This window comes from Epinephelus moara, chromosome 18 (assembly GCF_006386435.1).
Source record: "Epinephelus moara isolate mb chromosome 18, YSFRI_EMoa_1.0, whole genome shotgun sequence".
NCBI lineage: Eukaryota > Metazoa > Chordata > Actinopteri > Perciformes > Serranidae > Epinephelus > Epinephelus moara.
In genome coordinates, this window is record NC_065523.1 from 32646097 (window position 1) to 32655675 (window position 9579).

General features: G+C 41.5%; 1 protein-coding gene across 2 annotated transcripts in view; it reads left to right on the forward strand.

The window, feature by feature from the left end:
- The window catches only part of srebf2 (sterol regulatory element binding transcription factor 2), a 34164-nt gene that overhangs the window by 20158 nt on the left and 4427 nt on the right, over positions 1-9579 (forward strand). For both annotated transcript variants that reach the window (XM_050069968.1, XM_050069969.1), the window contains exons 16-19: positions 501-633; positions 2455-2626; positions 3317-3493; positions 6569-6680. In XM_050069968.1, coding sequence (XP_049925925.1) covers positions 501-633; positions 2455-2626; positions 3317-3493; positions 6569-6680 — 594 coding nt within the window. The remainder of the gene's footprint in view (positions 1-500; positions 634-2454; positions 2627-3316; positions 3494-6568; positions 6681-9579) is intronic.

The following is a 9579-nucleotide window of genomic DNA, read 5'->3' on the forward strand; positions in this document are numbered from 1 at the left end:
TTCAGTGAAGATTAACCAGATAGCCATCACAGTTATTACTGTCAACATGAATAGATTTTCTTTGCTCCATTTGCCGTACACTGACAGCCAATTTAGCTTTTGGGATTAACTTTTTATTGGATTAGCACAGATAACACTTGCAGTCATTGATTTGTGGTAATAAATGACTTGCAATGGATATGAACACATTGACAATCTGTTCAGAGGATGTTAATTAGCTACGGCCTTAATCAATTCTTGTTTTCACACTGAGACATTCTGCACACAAAGTGCTCTGTATCCTCGCACTCATACAGCTTTTGTTACTGCAGGAGACACAGAGCAGAGACAAAAAAGACAAGGTCTTAACTGTCAAATCATGTCTCATTTGACAGTTGAAGCTTGGCAAGAAAAATGTTTTCAGGGCCACAAAAAAAGTCCATTCAGGCTCTTCGACTGGAGCCAATTGTCTTGTTTTTAAAATTTATTTCAACATAATTTCCCTCTCTTCTTCCTGCTAGTGGGAGACCCAGTGAGTCGTTGGTGGGCTTTGGTCCTGAAGGCCGCTGTGCATTGGCTGCAGGGCGATGATGTCGCAGTGAGGTCACTGTTGGCAGAAGCCGAGCGGATGCCGAGGGCTCTGCACACTCTTGAGTAAGTGGAGTAAAACGTCAGTAGGTGTAAATATAACAAAACACAAGCTCCCTACGACAGAACCAAAAGTAGAATAAATGTGGTGAAGGTGAAGCGTTCATTCTCCATTTACATTTAAATAGTCAAACACTGCAGGAAGCTTTTGAGCTGTGAAAAGCAGAAAAGACGATCGCACATTATCCATCTCTAAACACCAGCTGTGTCATGAAGGAGACTATACTCTCTGCAGTGCCTTTAGAAATATGGAATGTCCACACACCATGGAGTGCAGCCTTACTGGTAGCTCACTGGTGTTGTTTGGCAGCCTGACTGAACTTTAACAACTGAGAACGACAGTAAAAACAGCTTCATAAATCATAGGAACATCACTGCCACAGATTCAGGACATCTACACCTCCCGCAGCAGAGCAAAGTCCTAAGTGTCATGGAGGACACCAGCCACCCAGCATTTGGTCTGTTCTTATTCCTTCCGTCATGTAAACGCCTGCAGAGCATCAGAGCTCGGAGTAGCAGCCTCAAAGACAGTTTTTATTCCCAGGTGGTTAAATTACTGAACAGCAGGCACTTTAAATAACTCACTGTGTTGTTGGACACATGGGACACACAACAAGCACTTAAAATGTTTAGCATGTTGTGGAACAGCAAGCACTTCAGACGTGCAATATGTAAACTTTTGTCACGAGAGCTCAAGCAAAAAAATATCAAAAGACAAGGTGACGCCATCATTGCAGTCAGTTTCTCCCAGTGTTCTGTGCTCAAGAAGTTTTTTACCAGGAGCCAAATTATCCACAAAGGTCTCTTCCTCTCCAAAACAAACAGACCAGGTGATTAAAACCAGTGAAAACACCAAGCAACACACTTTCATGTTGTAAATTAGTGTTGTTTTGACGCTGTAAAGCTCATTGCAGAGCAGCTGCTACCCCAGCTCCTGCTAATGTGTGCTCACCTTTTTTCTCTCATAACTTAAGACTCAACGTTCAGGAGGTTTTTATCATCAGAATTATACGCAGAGGTCTCTGCTTCTCCAGAACAAATGGATCTGGTAATTTAAACCAATAAAAACACAGAATAAAGCAGTTTGAAGTTAAAAATCAGTGTTTCTCTGACACAGTGTGGCATGGCGGGGGCTGGAGCTGCACAGTTTGTTCATTTGCTCAGCTTGTTTCTCTGATAACTTGAGATCCAGACGTCTGATCCGGTTAAAGCATATCTTTTCAGACGACCAAGATCTAAAAGGTGTTTTGTAAAAATGTGGCTTAAAACCAGATAAAAGTTATTTGTTTGAAGGGGATATGACGCCACTGACAGGGCACATTATATTTTGAAATATTTCAAATGTGACACACAGAACAAAGGAATACTTCGCACATCCATTTCCAAACAATTGTGTAGGAGAGGGATGAGCAGAACACCACTTGTAGAAAAAACTCCAGCACACTGTCTAGCTTGCAAAAAAACTGCAACGTTTGGGTGACTAGACCTTCATTAGGCAAACCTGATCCCTGATGAAGGCCTAGTCACTGAAGCACTGCAGTCTTTTCTGCAAGTTAGACAGTGTGCAGGAGTTTTGTCTGCAAAATGTGACACACAGAAAACACTTTTAATGTTTTAAAATGTTGTAGGATTTCTTATTGTTGTCTTTTATTTACTCACATTGATATGTAGTTTTAAGGGCTGAGAGAACCACGGCAGATGCATTGTGTTGCATTTGAAAATACATTATACTTTTTAATATGTATGACAATAAACTAAACTTGAACTTTAACTCGAAGAAACCAAAGTAACTGTCCTCACTGTCCTTCTCTCGTCTCTCTGCCTCAGCCACCATCTGCCCAAGTCTGTGCTGCTGCTTTGCAAGGCAGTTCAGATGAGTCTGTCCCCTTTGAAGGGAGAAGGAGCGATAACCTGCCTGTCTCACTGCGACAGAGCCAGCAGCTACCTGCGCTCCAGCATCTCAGTGCCCCTCGCCCAGACTGGGGACCTGCTGAACAAGGTAGTGGACAAAGAATCCATCACGACACTCCAAACACTTATTTCCTTAAGATCTGCTCTGGGTTTGTGATTAGAGCAGTTATTATGTAATCATGTTTGCTGCCTTACACACACACACACACACACACACATATACATGTATATACAGTACAAACACCTGTCTTATGCTGTATGTTTAACATTAAATTATCTGCCCTCACTGAAGTCGATGCATTCAGGGGTTCATCATGCATACACACACACACACACACACACACACACACACACACACTGCATGCTCAGTTGGGGTCAGGCTGACGTGGGGCTGTGTGTGTGTGCGCAGTGTGGGTGGCAGGAGGTGGCTGTGGTGCATTGTAGTTGCATTGCATGATCCTGAAGCCGAGTGCAATGTGTCTGCAGTGCAGTACAGAGGCCTCCCCAGTCTGCACGCACCCGCTACACACGCCACCACTTCACATTAAACAGCACTCAAGATCACGTCGCTGCTTTTAATTTTTGGCTTGCATGTCGGGCGAGATGCACTGGCATTGATGGTGGCTGGTCGTCGTCGGTGGGTTGTGGTTGTAATTTTTTAGGTATTTGAGTCACACTTTGGGCCTCAAAGGCATCCCCTAAAAATCTATTTTTAATTAAAGAAATTGCATCATATGTAAACGCACCAAATAGCACTTTGTCCTCTTTCTCTTCCAAGGGAGTGGAGCTCCTGATCTGTGACCTTCTGCTCACCTTGAGGACCAGTTTATGGCAGCGGGGAGGCAGCAGTAATGGAGAGCCTGGCCTGGCTCCTGGATCCCAGTTGGCTGGTTTCCAGAGGGACCTCAGCGCGCTCAGAAAGCTCACACAGTGCTACAGACAGGCGCAACACAAGGTACGTTCAAGTCAGATGCGCTCAGGAATCAGTAAAAGGAATTCAGAGCAGTGTTTAGTGCTGTATGATGTACTGGTTCATCTGTTATACTGGTTTTATTTCCCCTTACAATATGAAGTTTTCATATACCTCCATACCAGAGCAGAGCTGAAGCAATTGCTGTAGCTCTTTAATAGGCAGTCACAAAGATTGCCACACTCCAGGCTGACTGTGAAGAGTGGGAGAGGGCATCCCTTTTAATTGCGCACTCCTCTTACTAACAGTTATAACCTGTAAAATAATTAATATCGCAAATAAAGTTCTCTTTTACAAGAAAAAAAAAAAAACATGGCACACAACAATTTGTGACACACTTTAGCTTCATCGCTACAGTACAAGAACAGAAAAGAGAGATGGAGGATGAAGTTATGCACTGGAAGACCTTTGGAAATTATTATGATTTTTTTGTTTGTTTTTAATCCAACATGGCATTAGTTTGTTGAGCCACCGTTGATGCTGGTGGTGCAAACAACAGGGACTTCCTCCATCACTTCAGCAGAAACATGTAGTGGAATACAGAGAGATATGATCATGGTCCTAGGATTTAAGGCCATCAGCCAGTGAAACAGTGAAGCCATAAGGTCAGACAATGGTTGAATTTGCTGAAGGCACTGCATATGTTAGGAATAAAAAGCAGTGGAGCGCCATTAAGAAACACATTAACAATCCACCTATGCAAGGACACGGTCCCACTACAGACAGTCGAGATTTAAAACACTGGATTTGTCTAAGTGGAGCGAAAATACTTCAATACTACAGCTAAACTGCCATCACAACCTCATACATTATTAAACAATGCCAAAGCAAGCTTGAAGAGGAGCAGTCGTCCCCTTTTTGCGTTCTTTTTTTATTAAAGCATTGTTAGGCCCTGACCACACAGAAAGACTTTTGCAGGTTTCAAAATGCGAGGCACACCACACTGCCTTTTTCTTAATTGAATGCTACTAGTAAAAAAAACACACAAAAAAAACAAAACAACTTGCTGTGCGGTTTTTTCCCGAGTAGTTAGTATCTAGTTCCTAAAATGTTGAGGCAGAGGGTACTGTCTGTAGCTCTGGTTGAGGGTGAGAGGCTGTCAGCAGGTAAACGGAGATCTGTGTGGGTACATGAGACCCTAAAAAAGAGGGTGGTTTACAGGGAGTACCACCAGTTGGTCCAGGCATATTTTAGGACAACTCGGGGGCAGTTTGAAAGTATTTGAAACGTTGTCCCAAAAAATATTGTGTGCATTAAGAGCACACACTTTGTGCTGTGCGGTATGAATGTGAACTTGACGGCAACACAGTCAAAGGTTAACCACTAAAATAATATCTAAAATAAATAAATTGCCTCTGAAATGTGGGGCACACTGAACCTTGCAGATTATTATAAATTATAGCAATTCACTTTAAAGTTGATAAAACAACATCTAAATTATAATTAAGGCATTTTGCTCCGTGCAGTATGAATGTAAACCCTGCACATTATCTGACAACAACTCTCTTAAAGTTAACAAATAATATAACGTCTCAAAAAAGATTCATTGCTGCTGAATTCATTTTCTAGATCAAAGTACTGCCAAACCGCGCTGGTTTCGTGAGAGGACGTCTCTCCAATTTCCCACCGTGCTGTTTTAAAACTCCAGTCTACTTGAGCATTACAGCAGGGAGGTGGACTGCTGTCTGACAGCTCTGTAGCCCCCACTAGTGGCTGGTGGCTGCATGACAGTTAAGCAGCCTTGTACATGAATAAAACACTAATTGGTTTAACCGACTAATATTTCTGCTGCTGACTAGCAAGGGGACGGACGATTAATCGTTTAGACGACTAAACGTGCACCACCAGTTTCTCCTCCATTGTTTACCAGCTGTAAGAAAAGAGATGACATGGGGCTTTTTTCTGCTCTGAGTTGCCTCCAGCTGCTAAAACACTTTCTGTGTTCATATCTATTTTTGTTTTCACTACGTTGCAGTTTGCACAACAAAAATTGTTGACATCCTGCAACTGATTGATATATTCGGATATATGGTATCATTGTGGGAACAGGCAAGCCCTATACAAAGCCTTCATAAGCTACTATAATCCTGTATAAAGGCCCAGCCATGCAAGAAGGAGACAACTTTTGGTCACACTGCCTAGCACTAGTTGCATCATATTTTTTATGTCTAATAAGGTGTCAAAAGCTGCACAAAGAAATTACGGGGGGAGGGGGGCTGTGAAACTACTTTGAGGCCTGTGTTTTTGTTGTTTAATCATTCTGACCTTGAACACATTGTATTTCCTGTGGCAGCCTGGCAACTTAACCAGTTTATTGCTCTTGTAGCTCTTTAATCCTCAAAAATATGGAGAAATTGCCATAACAAGATGTTACATTAGTCACTAAATCAGCTTTCATTGTCTTGCTTTCAGCTAAATAAAACAATTTATCAGTTTATAATGACATTACATTGAAAAGCAGGCAACTCTCCAGATCTGTAAATCTGTAACAAGCAATACACAAAAAGTAATAATACCCTCAATATGTTGTTGGCTCGTCATGTTAACAAAAACTCTGCGCTGCGCTGATGATAAGCCCAGAGATCAGCTGGGACCTGCTAATCTTGTTTTTGATAATACTACATTGGAAATCAAGTTCTCTCCCACTCTCACCAGCTGCAGAAATCTCACCGCAGTTTAATACATCATCAATCATACTTGTAAGATTTACTGGAGTTGTCATTACTCTAGCCAGAGGGTCTTTAACAACTACTGCTTTCACAGCGGTTGGTGATCATTCGTTATGTTTTGACTTGTGAAAGACTCTTAAGAACCACATGGCTGCATCATTTTATGAGGCTCTGTTGTGAGACCACTGACTGAGAGGTATTCACTCGTGGTGCTGCGAGAGGCTTCGCATGAAAGGCAGAGTGTTTCTTACATATCGTATGCTGTGTGTGGGGTGAAATGATGTGGAGGATCAAAGTTTTTCTGCTCCAGCATCACTCAGACAAACACCTATAAATACTTGATGATGACAATCACTGCGGCTCTGATGTGAGCGTGTTTCTCTCGCCGCAGGTGTTTCTTCATGAGACCACAGTGAGGCTGATGGCTGGAGCCAGTCCTACAAGGACACACCAGCTGCTGGAGCACAACCTCCGACGCAGGACACACAACTCTTTCACAGCCGGTAAGGGAGACTCAAACTCGCCTTGACACACACAATATTTTTATTCAGTTTTAACAAGTACACACAATATATATTCACACCAGGTATCAAACTGAGAGCATGAATTTCCTCCTGATAACCTGTGTCTTCATATGAGGACATCAATATTTGGGTTTACTTGATCATTCTACTCAACTTAGACCTGTTGTCCTCGTTCATGGACACTTTTTGTGCCATCTAGTGGCAGTAAGAGCACAGTACACTAATCCATTTAAAAACAAGATGGCAGCCATCTCTGCCAAGTCAGTCTGCAGCCAATCCCGACACAAAAGTGGACAAGGTCCAAAACCTGATCACATTTTATGGTTGAAACCTGTTTATTCATGATTAATAATGTTTGTAGTTTGATATGGCAACACATTTGACCAATTTTAGCAAAAAGTAACAAGCTGAGACACTGTTAATTAGGAAGTACTCGTTTGAGGACACTGGGACTTTATTATCGTTGACAGTGTTTAGTTTTTTATTCTTATCAGGTCCTATTGATCCCAAATAGCTTGAAGAAATTAAAAATGCATACCAAACTAAAGTTCAGGTCTCAGGAGGATATGACAAGGAACAAAGCATGAAATCCAAATACAAACCTCCTCATTCCACTAACCTCAAATATCAGCCGCAATATCGTCAGTGGGATGATTCTCCATCTCCAGCTCTGGAAGTATTTCAGAAAGCGGCTCCCAAACCTTTTGAATGTTTTTATCTGAGTTACAAATTGAGTGGCGTATCTTTTAAAGATTAAGGCAGAACATAATGTCCCTCAGCCACTGGGCATGTGTGGGCGGGGCAGCATCCCTTCATCAGATAAGAACTGCCCATCTGTCCACCAGAGAGGCAAAAGACAGTGTGCTGCGTTGGCTCTGAGTCAGGTATACATCATCCTCTCCGGTGGTGCCACAGAGGGCGATCAGAGGGCTGGGTTGTAGATCACAGCTGAGGATCGAGGATAAAGTTTGGAAAATGTCCTTGCAGTATTTTTCAAGGCTAAGACACGTCCAGTACATGTGAATCGGAGAAGCCTTGCCTCTTGAACATTTGTCACAACTGGTGTTCACATCTGGGTCAATACATAAAAGTCTGACAGACAAATGGTCTCTGTGCATGACTTTTTACTGTAATAGACAGTGGCGAGCACAGAGAGATGATGAGTTAACCAGCTTGAAGATAGAGTCCCACGCACAATGAAGTGTTTAAATCTTGTTCCCAGGCAAGATTCATGAAGAAAACTTTGTTTTTGTCATAAGACCTCACGGTTAACAGAGAATCCAAAAAAGGCGAACATACTCGATGAATCGATGTAAATGGCGTCAGCGTTTAACATCAGCAAAACTTTAACATCCTTTTTCAAAATCTCACACAACTCATGGAGTAAAATCCATGTCTCATTTGTCCAGTTTTATGCTCAGTGCTTCCCAAACACATGCATTTTCACAAAGCACGTCAGTACAAACAGTCTCATGCGCGGCCAAGCAGCAGCTTCCATCTGGCCACAGAGTTAGGATGCCAGCTTGCAGGACAAATAGGCAGAAACACTAATTTGTCCCAAAAGCCACTGGCTTCTTAAATCTCACTTGAACCTTTCATGTGTTTTTTTTGTTTTTTGTTTTTTAACTAACTCAGTGTGCCATCTTTTTTGTATTTATTTATGTATTTATTGCTTTTTTCCCGTTTCTGTGTGATACTGCTGACAGCACAACAAATTGCCCCTCGGCAATAATAAAAATATTCTGTATCCTGTTAAAAGCACCTATGTGCTCAGGCATGCTCAGGGGGCGCTTTTGGTAGGTGAAAGTGTTTTTAAATCCCGTGTGTTTGGGAAGTACTGAGCACACAACTGTATGAACGAGACTTAGATTATGCTGTAGGAGTTGTTTGAGAGTTTATAAACGAATGTTGTGATGTAGTTTTGCTGTTGTTACATGCAGTCCTTGTTTACTTCAATTCATGAAAAAAGTTTGCCTTTTTTGGACTCTCCGTTCACCGTGGAGGCATGCGAGAAAAACATGTTCTTCACAAAGTCAAGGTAACACGTGGTCAGTAATTGATATGTAAATGATCATTTTGGGGGGTTAAGTATTCCTTAAAAACAAAATTAGAAGCCCCAAATCATTGTTATCCAAACACTATGCCTCTTAAAATCTCAAATTGCAGGTTTGAGTACTTTAATACTTTAATCAGGGCGTCCTTATAATAGAGAGCTTCCTCTTAAAGGCCTTCCCTAATTTAAGTATTCTTTTAAGTACAGAAATCATTTTCATCGTCACAGAATCGTATCCACGAGTGATGCATGGATCGGATGTCATCCAAATCTACGTGGACACATAAATCATCCACCCACCTGAATAAATTATTTTCTAGATTTATAGATCTGCAATGACATGGACATTTCACTCCCTACTACAGTACTAGTCCCTGGAGGCTATGTTGCTTTTAAATTATGTATTTTATTGATGTATGAGTGTTAATTTAAACAGTTTACCTAAACGATTAGACAGGCTGCTTTCAGTTATTGTAAATGTTTCCATGCACACAGTAATGTCACTTTGGGACATAAAAGCTGTAGTTATAAACTTGACAAAGGAGACAGAACTAAACTTGTATCTTCTGAATTAATAATTGAAATTGTGCTTCTGTTCTTCATGTGTAAATATGCACAGTGTCTCTCAATGTGGACGCTCTTACATTTTGTGTTCCAGTGGTCGCTGCAATTATTCGAAAAACTCAGTATGATTAAAGGGAGTCTTTGCTGATTTTCATGCAGCTTTGTATCATAACAGTATGGGTAGTATGTGAAGCTTTGACTCAAACTACAGCTTGTACCTCCTCATTTTTGTACACCTGCCTCCGTGGACACAAAAGAGGG